The 20,771-nt window shown below is 39.4% G+C and overlaps 1 protein-coding gene across 4 annotated transcripts in view; it reads right to left on the minus strand.

The window, feature by feature from the left end:
• ANKRD60 (ankyrin repeat domain 60) overlaps positions 1–20,771 on the minus strand; it is a 59,068-nt gene that overhangs the window by 34,651 nt on the left and 3,646 nt on the right. For 2 of the 4 annotated variants that reach the window (XM_039912826.1, XM_007671422.3), the window contains exons 3-7: positions 8,548–8,680; positions 7,357–7,463; positions 3,450–3,592; positions 3,055–3,201; positions 831–938 (exon numbers count right to left, since the gene is read on the minus strand). In XM_039912826.1, the coding sequence (XP_039768760.1) occupies positions 831–938; positions 3,055–3,201; positions 3,450–3,592; positions 7,357–7,463; positions 8,548–8,680 (638 nt within the window). Of the gene's footprint in view, positions 1–830; positions 939–3,054; positions 3,202–3,449; positions 3,593–6,761; positions 6,845–7,356; positions 7,464–8,547; positions 8,681–15,982; positions 16,019–20,771 lie in introns of those variants that run through there. The other 2 variants (XM_039912827.1, XM_039912828.1) reach the window with 2 other exon arrangements.

The raw sequence follows: 20,771 nt of genomic DNA on the forward strand, positions 1-20,771 counted from the left end.
AACGTGCAATTTTCTAAAGAGAATTCTCATAAAAAGATAATGAGATTCTTAGTATAGGAGCTGCACTGTATGTATACAGTCATAATAACACTGCACTAAAGTTTCTGTGGCTAGAATGCCACATATCAAGGAGTGTTATGGAGGACAAGGCAAATAGGAAGTGAAGTGGCCAAATTTATCCAAGATCCAGTGCAGGGATGAGATGAACAGTTTTAATGGCTGACTGAACAGAGATTAAAAACTTCTCATTTCTCCACACTGTCGCCTAAGAGTCAAAAGGCCTGGGTTTTACTCCTGGCTTCACCACTTGCCTGCTGTGTAACTTTGGGCAAATGAAAGCAAGATCCTTGCTTTTCTCCCTCTTAGACTATGAGCCCCATGTGGGATAGAGACTGTGTCTGTACTGATTATCTTGTATCTCCCCCAGCATTTAGTTCAGTGCTTGGCATATAGTAAGCCCTTAGCAAATAGTATTTACTATTACTATTATCATTATCATTATTAAACAGCCCACAACAGGCCTTCTGGAGAAGAAAAGGAAACTTGAAGAACAGAGGTGTCCTGCTGTGACTGAGCCTCCAGCCAATGGTAGTCAAACAGAGCCACTGTACTTCTGAAGTCATCTGCTCTATCTTAGACTCAATTTGCTCAACATAATTTTACTCATAAATACAGCATAATGAATGCTGGAGGAAGAATTTTAATTCTTGAAAACTGGTTTTCAAGAATTGTTATATATCGGCCACATCATTTTCACTCCATTTGTGACAGTCAAAAAATTTCTGAACAATATGTCAAACATATTAAATTATGGGTCAGGGCGTTCCAACCTTCCGAACTTGAAACAGCTTCCCATCACCGCACAATTCACAAAATCGTGGCAGCAGCAAGCGTTCAACTGTAGCTTTGCTCAACATTGAAGCCATTTTACAGATTATCTATATAAACAAGAAGGAAATAAAAATTAATTTGAAAAGATACTATCATGCATTTTGGCTTGGAAAAGTATGACATAAAAATTGAAACAAACATAATGCCCACATACACCCTTTTAAAATTTGCTTTACTAAATTTTAATTTAAATGTAAATGGACACGTGCATCAAGAAAGCCTATTTTAAAATTTGAAATTTTGCTCTATGTCCATATTTAAGTAAAAGATGCTTCACTTCAACTTTCCAGGTGGCAAGATTATTTTTTTTTTAAAAAGAGATTTAATTTACTCATACTTTCTGGAAAAAATAAGTAGTTTCAAATCTTGTCAAAGTAAAAAGTACCCACCAGGGTCAAGAGAAATAAGGAAGTGAACATGAATATACCAGTGATTTTAGGCTATATTTGGTGACTGAAGTTAATCATACTTATCCAGCAAAGCAATAGGAAAAAAGTTAATGGGGTCAACTCTATTAATAATGAATGAGAACATTCACAAATGCCTTGTAAACCTGACTTGAAAGAAACAAAAATGTGGATAAGAAGTAAGCATAACCCACAACCATGACTCACACAAATACAAGATTCCAGGTATCAATTAAACAAAAAAAACCAAGAACTTTTGAATAAAAACTATAAGATATTCAAGAACTCTTCTCCTGAAATGAACTTGTGCTGTACAAGAAGTCAGCAAAACCTCAAAATTTTTCCACTTCATTTTGGGCACTATTACATTCGGCAGTAACAACAAAACTATTTAAAATGAATACCAAAATTAGCTTTGATGCCAAGTATCAAAATAATGGCTAAAAACAAGGAGCTCAAAGTCAAAATAGCTTTCCACTAAATAGTTATAATTTTGGAATACTAATTTCTTAGTCCATTACAATTGGCTCCGTGGGATTCAATTCATTATGTTCAATATATTAAAGTCAGACCACGGGATTCCTCCATTTTCAAAATTGTGACCCGGGTAGACTCCAGGAAAGGAGAAACAAAATAGGCAATACTAGCAAAAGTGCCTAGCAAAAATTAAGAGGGAGGGGAAACTAAAATGAATTACTTTTCTGTTACAATTAGTCCCAGAACTTACAAGGAAAAAGCTATCACATTTTTCAAAATGGTTTCACAGACTCTTTGAGGAAGTAGGCATAACCAAGCACTGTAGATTCTGCAAAAGATTATACTATCTCTAGCCACAGAAGATGACGTGTGTACTCAGCATGGAAAGGACTGCACTTCAATCTTTACTCTGCTAAACTACACTTCCAGAGAGTGTTACATCAGTGGTCATCTTTGAGCACAAAGCAAAACTGCATATAATTATAACAGATATGCACAACTGTAATGCCTTTTCAAAGGCAGATCAGACTTTAACATGTCTACTGCAAAATTAAAAATTAAGGCTAGTGTGAGCTTATGAAGAACTTAATTTATCTCACTATTACCAGTTCAAGACAAATTTCACTGATAAGATGGCATCTTGGTAATCTGCCACATTTAATTATATTAAACCCGATAACACTTTGTAGACAATTTAATTACATGGAGCAAGCTACTCAGTGATTTTATGAAACTCTTGAGAATTAGAATTTCAAAAATCACATACTCCTAAACCTAATTCTTTTAATACATATGAAGTGTGAAACAATTCAGACTCAAAATCCTCACTTCTTTCTTTTCACTGGGGAAAACTGTTTTGCAACAACACATAGTTGCACCACAATATTTTACCAATTGGAAAAGGGAAAAATTCTCCCTCCACTTTGGACCTGGATGTCATTTCATTCATTCAAAAGCATGTATTGAGCACTTACTATGTGCAGAGCACTGTACTAAGCACAAGGAGTGTACAATTCAGCAACAGATAGAGACAATCCCTGCCCAATAACTGGTTCATTAATACTGTTAACATGCATTCCAGAATTCCCTGTAGAAGTGCAAACACCACAGGCATGCACAACAGTGCCCTAGTTGCTGCATCTGGTCCTCTCCACCAGAACTCAGCCCCAACCCAATCGGAGTTGCAGGGCTCTCCGATTTGAACAGATCTGCAAGCAAACTGGAGTCAAAGTCTATGGGTGGACAAAGTAAAGTGTATGCACTCTAGGTCGTTACTTACATTCACAGCTTCTGCTTTATATTCATCATCACTATCTGGAGCAGATAGGTCCAGGAGTATTGGACAAACCTTATTTTCAATATCATTCTGAAAAATTAGATCCTGCTCCAGTAGAATTAACAGGACTTCCTGACTTGCTTTTCTAACCTACAGTACAACAGAACAGAAAATTAAAATAATGAATAGTTTTTTTAAAAAGTGATTCTCCCTTTCCCACCCACTTTAAAAATTGAAAGGATGCCTAAAAAAAACCAAAACATTTCTAGCAGTCACTGAGCCCATTCAATCTATTTTCTGAATTGTGAGTTATTAAGGGTACCACTTCTCACAACTACAAAAAAAGCTATAAAGTCATCATGCCAAAAAAAAAACTTTCGGTTCAGAATTTTTCCAACCTGGTTATTTGGGTCTGTGAGATATCTCACAACAATGGGCATAAGATATTCAGAGAATGCCATTGGGAAGCTTGGTCTGCTTTCTTGCAAAAACATGGCAATGGGAGGAATTTGTTCCATCAGCTCTGTCCGTACTGTAGGTTCTGCAGTTAGAAGGAGAGAATTATTTGGAAAAATTGAAAATTAAGAACCATATCCAGATATATTGAGAACTTCTGGCTTTTGCTTCCTCCAACACTCAAGTTGAGTCAGCATTCTTTTAATATCATTTTCCATTTTGAGAATTCATGAAAAAAATACTCTCAAACTCCAATGTTATAATGCAATAGAAAATACAAAGATAATAATAAATTGTGGTATTTGGAGGAATTTACTCAGTGCCAAGTATTGTACTAACTGTGGGGTAGATACAAGATAATCAGGTCAGAAAGAGTTCCTGTCCCTCATAGAATTCACTCTAAGAAGGAAGAACAGGTATTTAACCTCCATTTTACAAGTGAGGAAACTGAGGTACAAAGATGTTGTGTGACTTTTTCCTGGTCATAAAACAGGCAAGTGGCAAGTCAGAATTAGAACCCAACTCCCCCGTCTCCAAGGTCTCTGCTCTTTTCCCCAGGCTACTCTGCTTCTCAGTAAGAAGGAATGTCAGAAGAAATAAGAAACATGAAGGAATATCAACCAAAGCATGAATTTTTAGGGTTTTACCCAATTTCTATTCCCTGAAAGATTTTTAATTAGGTTAAATGCCCCCAGTTAAAATTTTTTATATTTTAAATTTTCACTATCAAAATGAATTTATAGTTCCATCAAAATTCTGCCACACTCAAAACAAACTGAATTAGTATACTCAATCAGTTATCTACATTGCCCTTTCAGCACTGACTCATAGTTTTGGACTGTGGTATCTGGAAAGTTTGGTTATTTCTGAATGCATCACTTTTACTCTTTTTCTGAGGGAATTTCCCTGTCGCAACCAGGACACTGGGGGGGGGGGGGTTGGGGGGGAGGAGGAGGAGGCAGGATTTGAAAAGGAGTACCTCCTAGAAATAGTGACTTTTTAGGAGGGCTTTGAAGGAAAGGAAAGGTGTAAAATGGATTAGAAACAAGTCAAAAGAGCAATGAACCAACAGGAGAATTGCTTAAGAGGTAAACGGGCATGAGATAGTGTAGAGAGAAAAGAGAGCAGACAGGGCAAAGGAAGTCAGTTAAGAGCCTCTGAATCAATTTTTAATTTTTCTGTTTCATATGAAAATCAATAAGAAGTCATTAGAGATTTGTAATATGCTATAATCAATGTTATAAGAAGATTAGATGGGAGTAGGAAGACTGCACACTGGGATATGTTCCCCCAAAACCACGTAAGACATAGCAGGTAGGTTTTTAAGGGTTTTACCACATATTATCTGATTTCTATTTTGCAATTCACAAGAGCTACTGAACTTGGCTATATATTTTCATACCTTTTTTTAATTGGGTTAAACCCAAAATCAATTTTAAATTACCACACCTAAAAATTATTTTTGGATTTTCCCCCCTTTTAAAACAAATGTGTTGTTTTTCTGAATGCAAGCAAAAAGCCAAATGAAAATGTGGCATTTTTAAATGTCCCCTATTGAAATTTCCAGCAGTAGTTGTGTTAAAAATATGTTAATACTCTCGGTCTGGCAGCACTTACATGAGCTGCTTTCCTGTTGACTCGCTAACTTGCATACCCCCACAACTTCAAGGTTTCTGTTCCCGTTGATCTGACTGTGAGATTGGGAGAGCATGGCACACCAATGTAACTTCCCCAATCGTCCTGAGGACTGACTGGGTCCTTAGCTCCAGGTACTAAATTGAGATTGCGTTTTCATTTTATTTAGTGACTCTCCTAAAATAGCATGTGAACAGATAGCTGTGAGGTCAAGGGTGCGTCATTTGTCAACAGCAGAAAGGAATATTACCAGTGAACCCCTTGCCATGTAGCTGCTAATGTACATGAATAGTTAAAATCAAACTGGAAATTTTAAATAAGATATTTTTATTTAAATCTGGTTATACCCTAATTTTAAATATCCCCAACCCCCCAATTTCCCTGAGTATCTTTTAATACTAGAATACTGGGCCCTAGATATAAAGATTAGTCTTTATTATTTCAATTCCTAGAGTATATACAAAATGCACCCTTGCAATGTGTCCAAATTATTTTAAGACAAAATACTACAACCCACTGAATAAACACAACTAAAATTCCTATATTTTGTTAAACTTGAAGCCAATATTTAGCAGTTTTCCCTTCTCCAGTTCATACTTCATTCTGCTGCCCAAATCATTTTTCTTAAATGTCTTTCTAAAACCTCCAACGGTTTCTCATTCCTCTCTTCATTAAACAGAAACTGCTAATCATTGGCTTTAATCAATCAACCAATCAACTCTCTTTCTCTCCAATTTATCCACTCTTCTCCCACTATAAGCCAGGTCTCACTCTACATTCCTCTAAATCAATCAGTGGTATTTACTGAGCACTTACTGTCTGTGGAGCATGATACTAAGCGCTTGGGAGAATATAATACCACAGAGGTGGTAGATATATATGTTCCCTCCCCACAAACTAACCTACACAATGTGCCTCACTCTCCACTCTCACAATGCTCTCTTGGCTCATGCTCTCTGTCCCTCATGGCACCCAACAGACCACTGCTCTCCCCATTTTCAAAGTCCTTCTGAAATTACATCCTCTCTGGAAGGCCTCCTCTGACTGATTTCTAATCTCCTTACCCTCCCAACATCCCCCAACTATCATTTCAGCAGTTCCACACCACCTACGCACCTCTGTATCACTGATGCATATGCCTTTAGTAGAAGTAATAGTAATCTTATTTATTGTACTAGTCAGAGAGTATACAGGTGGGAATTAGACATGGAACCTGTCCCTTTAGGGGCTCACAACCTATGACATCTTTACAATCTATTATTTCCTTTAATCTGTAATTTACTTGACCTTGTCTTTCCTGCTAGATTGTAAACACCTTGAGGCAGGGATCACATTTACTAATCAAAGCACTTAGTAGAGTGCTTAGTATACTTACTACTATTGACGGACTGACTGATTACTACAAATATAAATAATTTCAAGATATATAAATATGAACCTATAAGATATGTATGAGGAGCCATATATAGCCCCCAAATAGTTCATTAAATAGAGTAATGCATCAATTAATTTGAAAACTTTATCCATTTTCAATCAGTTAGAGATGGGATGCAGGTCTTGAAGTTAAAATAAACACAAATCTAAAATGGGCTTACAATACAATTTCTTCAAATTCATACCTATAAACTGGTACATTTTTCTGCTGTTATTCTCTATGTACTGACAATGAAGACGAGCAGTCTACTAGTTACTAATCTTTGCAGGAGTACTCTCATCTTTCTTGAGTCTATCAAAGAAAATTAGCACATTGAATGCAAAGCGGTGGGGGTGGGGAGAAACTATGTTTGCTTCCTAAAAATATCACAAGTTATGATAAGTGTAACAATACATCATTTTTGGTGCAAAAGATACATGGTGAATTTTCACATATTTCAGCTTTACCTCTCAATAGAAACTGTGACAAAACCCTTTAAATATTAGGTTACAATAATTCCTAGATAGCCTCTATCACGTCATATTCTGAAAATATAATTTTTGAGTCATATTCCACAATGTTCCACATTGATTACTTGTGAAATTCATTACTTAGAGAAAGCTTTATTTTACCTTTAAAATTACATCCAAGTTTTAAATTAAACAGATAATAATAATGATGGTATTTGGCGCTTCTATGTGCAAAGCAGATAACACTGATTCCCAAAACAAATGGCAAATGTGCTTAGACAATAATTTCCTCTGAAATGCAGATAAAATTTATAAAATTAATTCACAAACCTGTATCTTCTGAAAGCCTGACCACTATTTCCATTACTGTCAAGAAATCTTCCTCATTATTACTAAAATCCCTGAAGACATCCAAAAGTCCTCTCGCAATAATTTGTCTGCAAAGTGAAAAAATGCATTATTTTATCATCTGTAGAGTGCCAAATTCTCTAATAAAAATTTGAGGCAATAATAGATAAGCTACTATAAAACTTATGCTAAATTGTGAAATCAAAAGAATGAAGATCTGAACACCAATTTTAAGAGATATTTTTAGCACAATCATCTTGCCCCCTCTTACCTCACCTCACACAGCCCACACACTTCACTTTGCTAATGCTAACCTTCTCACTCGATCTTGTCTATCTCACTGACGACCTCTCACCCACGTCCCACCTCTGGCCTGGAATGCCCTCCCTCCTCACATCTGACAGACAATTACTCTTCCCCCTTCAAAGCCTCATTGAAGGCATATCTCCTCCAAGAGGCCTTCCCTGACTAAGCCCTCCTTTCCTCTTCTCCCACTCTCTCCTGCATCGCCTGCCAACCAGCCCATCGACACTTATGTACATATCTGTAATTTATTTATATTAATGTCTGTCTCCCCCTCTAGACTGTAAGCTTAATGATAATAATAATAATGATGGTATTTATTAAACTCTTACTATGTGCAAAGCACTGTTCTAAGCACCGGGGGGGATACAAGGTGATCAGGTTGTCCTACGTGGGGCTCACAGTCTTCCCAATTTACAGATGAGGTAACTGTATCAGTTAAGTGACTTGCCCAAAGTCACACAGCTGACAAGCGGCGGAGCCGGATTAGAAGCCATGACCTCTGACTCCCAAGCCCGTGCTCCTTCCACTGAGCCACAGCAGGGAATGAGTCTGTTATGTTGTTATACTAAACTCTCCAAAGCGGGTAGTACAGTGCTCTGCACACAGTAAGCGCTCACTAAATACGATTGACAGCCTATCAATTTATTTGAGCTATTATTTCTAAAGTTCTGTAAGCACGATAAATTAATAACCTTAATGATTTAAACTAAACTAAAAATCCCATTAACCATCATCAATTTTTTACCAGATGATCATGGGAAAAATGAAAAGACTTTCATGGCACATATTTGCCTGCCAAAAATACACAAGAAATCAACCCCTTAAACAACTGACCATTTTAAAATACTAGAGGATCATGGTCCTTACCGGTTAAATATATTATCACTAAAAGCATACTTTTCCAGTCGAGCTAGCGGAGTCAGATTATCCTGTCCTGGAATGTCCAAGAATGCTGTTATCCTCATGCTATCACAATCTGGTCCATAATCTTCAAACCCAACTTTAAGAAAAAAAACACAGATGCAAAAGAACAATGTAAGAAACACATTCATGAAAACATTTCCATGACTGCTTTTCCTCTCACAGTTACAGTATTTCACATTTAATGAAAAGCTACAATTCTTCCCATCTGAGACCTTTTAAGAACCACCATTAAAAATAACTGCAGGGATCAATATAAATTAATACAACGTTGTTGTCTTCAAGAAGAGACGCAAGACTTCACTTCCCCTCTTCAAGACTTCTCCCTGCCATATACCATTAACGTGATTTAGCCCACTCAACAGGATGGACTCAAAGACAAGTAAGTTGAAGGAAATTTATTCTCATCAAAATGTACTTGTCAGGACAGCCTTCGGTCGAGGTATCGGAAGGATAATTATTAGAGAATTTTTAAAAAAGAGCAATGTTAGTTTACTTTAAAGTATGATGCATTTTGTATTTGAAAATGTACCTCGATCTTGTCTGTCTCACCGCCGACCTCTTGCCCACATCCTACCTCTGGCTTGGAAGCCCCTCCCTTCTCATATGAGACAGATAATTGCTCTCCCCCACTTCAAAACTTTATTGAAGGCATAATTCCTCCAAGAAGCCTTCCCTCACTAAGCTCTCTCCTCTTCTTCCACTCCCTTCTGCACCACTCTTACTTGCTTCTTCATTCATCCTCCCTCCCATCCCCACTGCACATATGTATATATCTGTAAATATCTGCAATTTATTTATAATAATGTTTGTCTCCCCTTCTAGGCTGTGAGCTCGTTCTGGGCAGGAATGTGTGCGCCTTGTTATATCGTACTCCCTCAAGAGCTTAGTAGAGGTGCTTTGCACACAGTAAGAGCTCTATAAATACAACTGAATGAATGAATGTAAAGAACAGAAATCAGAGATAAAACATGGTAAGGACTGGATTACCCAAACACTAAGTAAAAAACAAAGTATTTTCCAGTTTTTCCTGTCTCCCAACTTTCTTCCTTGTTCCCTCCAGTTACTGTACTCCATTTTCTTTCCCTTTTTTTAAATCTCATTCTCTTGGTCTCCCAGCTTCATCTCCCTTCCTCGTCCACGTCTCTCTCTACCCATTTCTTGTTCAGCTCTTTCCTCGTCTCTTGCTATTACTTTCTGCATCTCACTGTGAATGTACAGAAGCCTCATAGTTCAGGGTTGCCATGCTCTGCTCTTTGTTGAGCTGCTTCGTCTGACTTTAATGCAGTTGAGAAGAACATTTTCAGGAGGAATGTCTATTCAACCCATCCGATGAAACCTGGACTAAACCGTTTCTAAACAGAAAACTGTCTTGAAGATACTGATGAGTGCTAGGCACAATTTGACCCAAACATCTAAGGAGCAACCTACATATGGCAAAAATGCCCACTTAAAACTTTTTTTTAATCATAAAACCAGATTATCCGATTCCCTACTTTGAAACATTTTACCCAGTGCAGTTAACTTTTTGAACTATTAATCTTTTTTTAGGAACCATCTCACAAAATATATATTCTTTTGAAATAATATTTTTTTTAAAAACCCTGGTAAATAGTTTGGGATAACTTTCCAAGAGGTGACTGATTTAACCCTATGAATGTTTCAATATTGATTCCAGTAGTAACCAATGTTATACTGGACTAGGAGAAAGTTCTTAAAAAAAAAAAAAAACCTCAGGAGAAAAACAGATTTGCAGCTCTCGGAGGTTAATTCCTTATATGATATTCAAAGTTAACTACAATTAGTTAATTTTCTTGGAAGAACTCTGAAAAAATAAGAAGTGCTCTACAAATCCAAGACACTAGTATAGCTAACCAATCATCCTTTTGGACATAGGGACAGTAAAAGTATTTTTTAAGCACTTACTATGTGCAGAGCACTCTACTAAATGCTGGGAAAAATACACAGTGAATTAGACATGGTCCCTGGCCCTTGTGGGGATAAATATTAACTGTATTTGTAGTACCTCAAATTTGACAGCAGTCCCTTTGGGCTAAAAGAAAATGCGATCTCTTTCAAGACTTTATTGCATTTCTTAATAGTCTTCCTCTATTTATGAAATCCCTAATTTTAAGGAAATGTATTACATCTTCAAGATTTCTGTTCCAATTCAGGTTAAAGAATTAGGGCTGTGCCCACTATACTCTCTCTCTCTCTCTAAAGTACTTGCTGAACATCTACACAGACATTTTCCAAGTAACTGACAAGTTTAAAACTTACAGGTGGTTAAAATTGGAGTTGTCTCATTCTTTAGAAGCAATTTCACTTACCAAAAATATAACTGTGGGGAATCTGAGAAGGAATAAAGTAAGACTGGGAGGGTATATGAGAAGGGAGCAAAGGAGCTCACCACCCAAACACTGTCTTTGATCATATGCATAAAAGCACCTCTTTTCTATCGGTGGGTGAGACTAACAACCACTTAGCATCATAACTAAGAAGCAGTACATTATTTGCTCTTCAACATATAGGTTCATCTGTATTCAAGTATCCCCCATGATGAAATGAGGTGACGGTCCTTGAAAATGTGGTTGAACCATGGGGCACAATTCCCCAAATTTGATGCCATATATTAGAACTGATTCCAAAACTGTTGCAGAAATAATATGAAATCCCTATATGTGCTCTATTTTGTAATGATGTGTTGGTAAACTGTGTAATCCATAATTACGTACACTCAAAGAATAGCAGCACAATACTAAATGCAGAGTTGTGATATGATTTTAAGTCTTTTGCAAGGAGGCTGCACAAGTAGTTGGTTCTACTTAATGTGGTTTTTCAACTTAAATGAAGAGTATGCCTCCTTTTTATGGTACTGGTTAAATGCTCACTGTGTGTCAAGCACTGTTCCAAGCACTGGGGTGGGTGCACAGGATTAGGTCAGATGCAGGCCCTGTCCCGCATGAGGTTCATCATCTGAGTAGGAAGGAAAACGGGTATTTAATCCTCATTTGACAGTTGAGGAAACTGAGGCCCAGAGAAGTTATACGACTTGCCCATTGTCACACAGCAAGCAACTGGCAGAGCCGGGATTAGAACCCTGACCCTCTAGTTCCCAGGCCCGGGCTCTTTACCCTATACCACACTGCTTTCCTGGACCTGGGTTTGTAATCCCAGCTCTGCCACTTGTCTGCTATGTGACCTTGGGCAAGTCACTTTACTTTCCTCTGTCTCAGTTATCTCATCTGGAGAAGCAGCGTGGCTCAGTGGAAAGAGCACGGGCTTTGGAGTCAGAGGTCATGGGTTCGAATCCCTGCTCGGCCACATGTCAGCTGTGTGACTTTGGGCAAGTCACTTAACTTCTCGGTGCCTCAGTTACCTCATCTGTAAAATGAGGATTACGATTGTGAGCCCCACGTGGGACAACCTGATTCCCCTGTGTCTACCCCAGCGCTTAGAACAGTGCTCGGCACACAGTAAGCGCTTAACAAATACCAACATTATTATTATTATTAAAATGGGGATTAAGACTGTGAGCCCCACGTGAGACACAGGCTGTGTCCAACCTGATTATTTTGTATCTACCCCAGCGCTCAGTCCAGTGCTTGGCACATAGTAAGCACTTAAATGCCATAAAAAAAGGTCCTCTGACTCCCAGGCCTGTGCTCCATCCACTAGACCATACTGCTTCTGGGGTTTTAAGGAACAGCTCTTTTCCACATTCACAATACACTCCTTTGTTCAGACAATGAACCACAAGTCAACCCGAATACTCTTCACATTTCTACTGCTATATAATTTGGGGTGGGGACCATAACTTCTCTTCCTCTGCTGCTGAAAATAATACTTTTTGTTATCCCTCAAAGGAGTTTATTAAGCATCCTTTGTGTGCACAGCACAGTAATAAGCACTTGGAAGAGCATAATAGAATTAGTGTAGACAAGAAACACTGAGAGCTAGATGAATTCCCCAAGGGAGTGAGTGTAGCTTGAGAAGAGAAGGGGGTCTTAAGGATAAGGACAGTGAGGGAGTGGGAAGCAGAAGAACTGGCAAAAGAGACCAAGAAGGTCACATAGCAGACAAGTGGCAGAGCCAGGATTTGGCCTTGATTACTGTAACAGCTCTCTTGCTGACCTCCCCGGTCCATACTTCACTCTGATGCCCAGATCATTTTTCAACAAAAACACTCAGGACTGCTTGCCCACGCCTCAAGAAACTCCAGTGGTTGCCCATCCACTCCCGCATCAAACACAAACTTCTCACCATTGGCTTTAAAGCACTCAATCACCTTCTCCCTTCCTACCCTCCTACTTCCCTCCTACCCAGTCCACACTAACGCTTTCTCACTTTTACCTCGATCTCGTCTATCTTAGAGCAGACCCCTCGCCCACATCTCCATCAGGCCTGGAACGCCCTCCTTCCTCAAATCCGACAATTACCCTCCCCCTCTTCAAAGCCTTACTGGAAGCACATCTCTTCCAAGAGGCCTTCCCTGACTAAGCCCCCATTTCCTCTTCTCCCACGCCCTTCTGCATCGCCCTGACTTGCTCCCTTTATTCATCCTCCCTCCCAGCCCCACAGCACTTATGTATATATCTGTCATTTATTTCTATTATGTCTGTCTCCACTCTAGACTGTGAGATCATTATGGGCAGAGAATGTGTCTTTTTATTGTTATTAAGTTTCTCTCCCGAGCGTTTAATACAGTGCTTTGCACACAGTAAACACTCAATAAATACCATTGATTTAGACCCTGGAAAGGTCAATGACGAATCTGGAAACTACTCCTTTCATCATAATGTACTCTGCCTCTTGTTGCTGTTGATGTCCTTGCTTATTATGTTAATGCTGTTTTAACTGTTTCAATCTTTTCTATGTGACCAACTCTCTGCCCCCTTTTTAGAGCCCAGTATGGACTAGGGATGGAATATGACTGATCATCCTTAGAACAGTGCTCTGCGCATAACAGACATGCAACAGCTTGCTCTGAAGGATGGAATGACAAAGAGTATAACGTGATGGGAGTGCCAAGGTGATGAGTGAGAGCAGGGATGGCTTGAAATGGCTGGTGTAGGCTCATCGCAGCCACAGGAACAGTGATTAGTACAGATGTCAAAATTGCACACCATCATAGCCAGAGTCATAAACTCAGTTCTGCAAGACATGTACTTTCACTCTGCATTTTGGCTAGGATGTGACGGTGGAATTAGGGAGTGTAGGGAGTGATCGTCCGAGAATGAGTCGCTGTGTCAGAAGAAATCATTATAGTCCTAAGAGCAGCGCTTGCCATGGGTGAGTACTTCAACACAGGTTTTCCTTAGAGTGGGGCTCTGCAAAACTGTAATACTTTCATTATAGAACTAGATGTGTGTAATACATATGAAATAGGGCTACAAAAAACTCTGTCAAAATCTGGAGTTCATAAATCCTCACAGAATGCATTAGTAGGTAAATAGTCCTGCAAATGTCCTATGTGTTTCATCTCCTTTTTAGTAAGTCTTTTAGAACAAAAGAAATGGAAGTCATTAGTCATTAACAAAATTTCCTTCCTCAAAACTTGTTGAGAACTTCCGCAAATCACTTAGCTATTAAGTAACACTAATCTCATTAGCCATCCTTAGTCACTAATTCTCATGTGAAGTCACTAACCATTTGCACACAGCTATAGAGTTCAGAACTCTGCAAAGAGCAGACACAGCCCACAGTTTTCTCTCCCAACCTTAGATATCTCTGTGATTGTTTTTCCCTTCTGCTCCAAGGCAAAACACAGGTAATTCCGACACTTTTCATGACCATAATCTTGTTAAATTAACAACAGTATTCTGGCGGGTTGATGTTTTTCCAACATAGTCTCAGAAGCTTTACGGACACAAATAGATTTTGCTCATCAGTTTTTCCACTAACCTTATTTTTTAACACACCAACATGATAAAGAAACATCCTCTCATCAGAGCAATAAAGGTATAAATATATGGAACAGCCTGCTAAAGCACTCAATCTTTGACTTTACAAATCAACAAGGCTAACAATTAAAATTGTAATCCCTAATGACTAAATTTTCCACTAACTTGCCTGCTACTTTTGAGGATGCTGGCAAACACCAGCATTTGCTCACATAATGGCCTCTCTACATAACTGCCCCACCCTGATTTCTGGGGAGGAAATAAAATATTTCTTAAACCACATAATTCTAAGAAGTGCTAGAAGTGCACATGGAGGAAGGAAGAGGCAAAGAGTAAGGACCCCAAAGCATCTCAGAGATTGTTCACTCATAGGGATGGGAAATTTCTTAATTGAAACTGAAGTACACTGTTGCTGGAATAGATGAGAAAGGGTTTTTTTAATACTATTTGTTAAGTGCTTACTATGTGCTAGGCACTGTACTAAGTGCTGGGGCAAAAACAAGATAATCAGGTTGGACACAATCTTTGTCCCACGTGGAATTCACCACCTGGATCCCCATTTTACAGATGAGGAAACTGAGGCCCAGATAAATTAAGTGCCTTGCCCGCGGTCACACAGCAGACCAGTGGGGTAGCCGGGATTAGAACCCAGGTTCTCTGACTCCCAGACCTGTGCCACTTCCCAATTCATTCAGTGCCTATTGTACGCAGCTTTTAAGGAGAGTGAAATAGAAGGGCCAATCTAGTGTCCTTTTCAGTAACTACTGTATGCAGCTTTTAAGGAGAGTGCAAGAGCTAATCTAGTGCCCTTTAACCTTCTTCTTCCTTCTCCCCTCCTTTCTCCTTTTTAACCTTCCTTTTTTCCTCTCCCTAATTGTGAGATTAATTCCTGCAAGACATAATAATCGCGCTCCTGTTTTAATGTTAAAAAAATTATGAAAATAAAGTGGGGCAATTATGCAAGTGCGTGCAAAAACACAGAGTGAAAAGGGGACTGAGAAGCGGAAGGATGATACACACAATCTCTCTAACGCACACACACATGAAAGGACAGACCCCTGTCCATTGAGAGAGAGAGAGAGAGAGAGAGAGAGAGAGAGAATTTATGCTGCTATGCTAAATTCTAGATCACCTCTGCTTCCTCCATCATGGTTACCATCGCCAAAAAACACAAGGCCTTCTGGCCTTAACCACTGTCTTTATCCCACTGCTGCAGTAGCTGGGGCTCAGGAAGTGACAATCTAGGAAGCATCATAAGGGTGTAACTGGTCACCAATCCCTCGGGGGTCATTTCTAACAAAGCTCCATTCCTCTGCGAGAGAAAGAATGCTGCTGCAGGTGGGCACTGATGGGGGGGGATGGGGGGGGGGGGAAGGCATCAGCATGCCGAGAGTGCTTCTTCATGTCCTAAAGCTCACAACTAATGATCGACTTTGTTGATTTAATCAATTAACTTGTGCTATTTATTGAGTACTTACTTTGTGCAGAGCACTGTATTAAGCGGTTGAGAGAATACAACAGAGTTGACAGACACGTTCCATGCCCATAAGGAGCTTACAGTCTAGAGGGGGAGACATATATTAAAATGAATTAGGGGTAATTACAATTTAATGTTTTTTCAGCCTCACAAATTGATCCTTATTTTAACTTCCCCCTGTAAAACTGCAGCCCTCTATTAAAGCTCCATTCTGACTTCCTATAAAAACCACAGATGGGCTGAGATTAAAAAACTCTGAAACATAAAGTAATTGATATTTCATACTGTATTTCTTCTTTCCAACCCCTCACCCCCCACGAACAGCTCACCAAAAATGGCACATTAAATGTGCTGTCTGGCACAACCCGTCTCAGAAGTCTCAACTAGGCAGATTAATAACTAAACTGTTGCACTTATAACTTCTAAATAGTTTTTCCTTCACCTATTGCAAATGTTGAAACAACCCTTAAATTTACATCCAGCTGCAGGGAAATTTACTGTTTTAAATCAGGCTTATAAATGAAGCTACTTGACAGAAGACTCAATACTTGTCTCTAACACTCACCCTTCCAAGTAAAATTGAGGCAAGGCGGTGCTTTAGCTAGCTAGCTGATTTTCTGGGTAAACGATTCTGTTCCTGCACATGAAGATGTTGAATAATCATTTGCAAAGAAAAAAAGACAACTTGACCACTCTCCAAAATCTTTGGTTTTCCCACAGAAAAAGAAAGAGTAAAAGAGAAGGATAATAAGCAGACTTGGCAGTTTTCAATTCAGTTCTCCTAAAATACCCATTACTGAGAAACTCAATGGCCTTTGCTCATTAATATGCTCATTCTACTGAAGTTAGAAGGCAAAAATCATTAGCCCAAAATTATTCAGGAAGTCAGAGTAACTGAGACACCAACTAAGTTATTTCATCTAGGCCAATGACCAGGCTGATTCAAACATTTTAATAATCGTAAAATTAGATGGCGGATCCAGTTCAGAAAATCTTTTATTTAACCATGAGCATTAGCTGACTCTGGTTTAAATTCTACACTCCTTTTAAAATTTGTTATTTCCTGTTGCTATGCTCTTATGGCACCTTTTCAAATCTGTGGCTGGACTTCTCAAACACTGGCACAGAAATGAGTCACCAAGTTGTTCTGTGGGGTCCCAAGCCTATGGTCCAGTCCCAGGTTGAACTAGGTCCAGATTCAAGTTGAACTTTTTTTTTTTAAGTGGTATTTGTTAAGTGATTACTATGTGCACGGCACCACAGATACAAGATAATCAGATTGCACATAGTCCATGTCCCATGTGGGGCTCACCTTCTTAATCCCCATTTTACAGATACGTAACTAAAGCAAAGAGAAGTTAAGTGACTTTCCCAAGGCCACAGAGTAGCCATGTGGCAGAGTCAGAATTAGAACCCAGGTTTTCTGACTCTCAGGTCCATACTGTTTTCCACTAGGGCACGCTACTCCTGCAAAATGAACTTGGTCGAGACCTGTCACCATACTTGTTCCTACCTTCAAAACTTCTCCATTTGGGTGACCTATTATTACCTTAAACTCAAAAAGGCCAAACTCACCTCCCTACCTAATTTACCCATCACTGTTTAATGCCACCCTCAAGCCCCTTTTTAAAAGCGGCAAACTTAGGGTCACCTCTGGATGTGGAAAGTAAATGGGAGATGATAATTAATCCATCTCCAAGTCCTGATACATGCTTATTTATATCACATAATCTTCAAAATATCCCACAGCTGCCCATTCCTCTCCACATCAAGCAGAAACTCTGACTTTAAGTAGTATATTATACTGTTACTAGATAGTTGGGAAGTTCAGAATGAAGAAAAGACAAGGGATTCACACTTTACAGGATAAGGTAGGCATAAAAAAGTTTACAATTAGAGTAGTGAAAAGAAATAAAAGTGATTAAATAAATGCATTTCTAAGAATTCTGAGGATGGATCCAAATAAGTTTGCAAATGCTAGCCCTGGTTGAGGGACTCAAATGGCTTTGGGAGTGAAGAAATTAATCAGATCAAGTTTGTTGGAGGAAATGGGATTTTAGGGGGCGTTGAATATGTAGTCTGCTAGATTAGAGGGAGGGAGGAAGGGAGTTCCAAGACAGGGGAACAGAATGAGTTAGAAGATATAGGCAGAGGAGCCAAGAGTAAGATATGGCTACGGAGGAAAAAAAATCATTCATTCATATTTATTGAGCACTTACTAGGTGCAGAGCAACATACTAAGCATTTGGGAGAGTACAATACAATAGAATTAGCAGACACATTCCCTGCCCAAAACAAACTTACGGTCTAGAGGGGAGAGAGTTGGGGAGTAGTGGGTGATGAGAGCAGATAGGTAAGGTAGGATAAGTTAAAAGGGAACCTTGAAGCTGATTGGGAGGAGTTTTTTGGTTTGGTTTGGAGAGACACAAAGCTCCAGTGGAAGCTTTGGAGGAGGGGAAATATGTTGGCCAAGCAAAGCCTCAAAAACATGATCCAGGGGAAGAGGCTGGAGGCAGGAAAACTGGAAAGAAAGTTGATGCAATAGTCTAGCTGAGATGTGATCAGAACTTATACCAGGAAGGTAGCCGTTTAAGTGGAGATGGAGGGGTGGATCTGGGAGATGTTATTTAAGAGAAACCTGTAGGATTTGGCAATAAATGGAATTTTAGGATTGGAAAAAACAGCATGAAGTCAAGGGTGATATAGAAGCTGAAGGCTTCCTGATTGGGGAGGATACTGGTGTTATCAACTCTATAAAGTACACTCAATCACCTCTGTGTCTCCTACTTATTGACTCTTCTATCCAACTACACTCTAGCTCACAATTTTCATTCCTCTCAGACTATCCTACTGACTGCCTCCATGACCCCTCATTGCTCCTCAACCTGGAATTCCTTATCTCTTCACATCTGACAGGCCACAACCCTTCCTGTCCTCAAAGCCCTTCTGATATCATATTTTCACTAGGAGACCGTCTCTGTGTAATCTCTAATCTTCCCACCTTTCAATCCCCTCCTGCCACTTCCGCCTTTTGCACCATAGCACCCCCTCCCAATGTGTAACACCTGCCCATATCTTACATGTTACCCTTCCCATCTTGTAATTGATTTAAATGTCTATCTGTCCTACTAAGGAAGGGATCACGTTTTCTAATAATAATAATAATAATAATGTTGGTATTTGTTAAGCGCTTACTATGTGCCGAGCACTGTTCTAAGCGCTGGGGTAGACACAGGGGAATCAGGTTGTCCCACATGGGGCTCACAGTCTTAATCCCCATTTTACAGATGAGGGAACTGAGGCCCAGAGAAGTTAAGTGACTTGCCCACAGTCACACAGCTGACAAGTGGCAGAGCTGGGATTCGAACTCATGAGCCCTGACTCCAAAGCCCGTGCTCTTTCCAATGAGCCACGCTGCTTCTCTTCTAATTATAACTGTGCTATAGTCGTATTTATATCTGCTGCCTCATCCATTAGATTGTAAACTTGAGAACAGGGATTAAATTTTTCATTTTTCTTAGTCCACAACAGAGGCTCAAAAATTCTGTTGATACCGATACTCCTTTTCCAAGTACATGCACGTTAGCTGAAGTATGGTTGTCCATATATATGGTACTTTCATGTGCACAGTGTTTTGCTCAACGGGGGTACCTCATTGTGGAAGTGAGGAATGGGTTCCCAGTAGATCTCACCTGAACTTCATTCATTCAATTGCATTTACTGAGCGCTTACTGTGTGCAGAGCACTGTACTAAAAGCTTGGAATGTACAATTCGGCAGCAGATAGAGACAATCCCGCCGAACAACGGGCTCGCAGGCTCAACAGTCTTGAACTTGGTCTCCACAGTTCTGGTTTTCACCTCAACAACACTCTACCTCCAGATCGGAAAACCAGCAAGGCTAGATCACTGTCTTCTTTAAAAATAAACCAAAAAATAACTCTCAGGAACAGACCTTCTACAAAACTTCCTTTGATAGCCGTTTCAGTGCTTTTTCGCTCTATGAAGAAAGTATTCCTCATTTTTTATGGCATTGTTAAGCGCGTACTATGTGCTAGGCATTGTACTAAGCACTGGGGTAGATTCAAGTTAATCAGTGCAGTCCCTGTCCCACATGGAGCTTAATCCCTACTTTACAGATGAGGTAACTGAGGCACAGAGAAGTTAAGTGACTTGCCCAAGGTCCCAAAGCAGACAAGTGGCAAAGCTGGGATTAGAATCCAGGTCCTTCTGCTCTATCCACTAAGCCACATTGTTTCTCTAACGTACAACTGATCTCTCCTCTGCTACGATCTAGATCTTTTCCCTCTTAGTCCTCTGTAGATGAGAAAAGTAGGAAAACTGTTGATATCTTCATAAGAACCCTCACACTTCAGGACAGATATCAAGTCAACCTCAGCCTTCTTTCCGCTAAATTAAATGCCTCCAAATGCCTTCACATTTGTTTCTCATTCCATCGATCAATTTTGTTGCTCTTCAATGAATTTTCTCCAGTTTTCTGCAACCTATACAAAGTGTGGTGTTCAAAACTGTACATTATACTCTAATAAGGGTATGATCTATGCAGAGCTTAGTGTAAGGATTACTTACAGGACTTACTCCTATTAATATACCCCAAGCCTTCATAGGCTTTTTAAATAACAGCACCACATTGCTGACTCAAACTCAGCTGTGGTCCAGCTGTGGTTATTCCTAGCCAGTCTTTCCCATCCCATTTTTGGATAGCTCACTTTTGTCCATAAATGTACTACCTTGCACCTGTCCCTCTGAAATTTATAGAGCAAATCAAACA

This window comes from Ornithorhynchus anatinus, chromosome 8, assembly GCF_004115215.2.
Source record: "Ornithorhynchus anatinus isolate Pmale09 chromosome 8, mOrnAna1.pri.v4, whole genome shotgun sequence".
NCBI classification, from domain to species: domain Eukaryota; kingdom Metazoa; phylum Chordata; class Mammalia; order Monotremata; family Ornithorhynchidae; genus Ornithorhynchus; species Ornithorhynchus anatinus.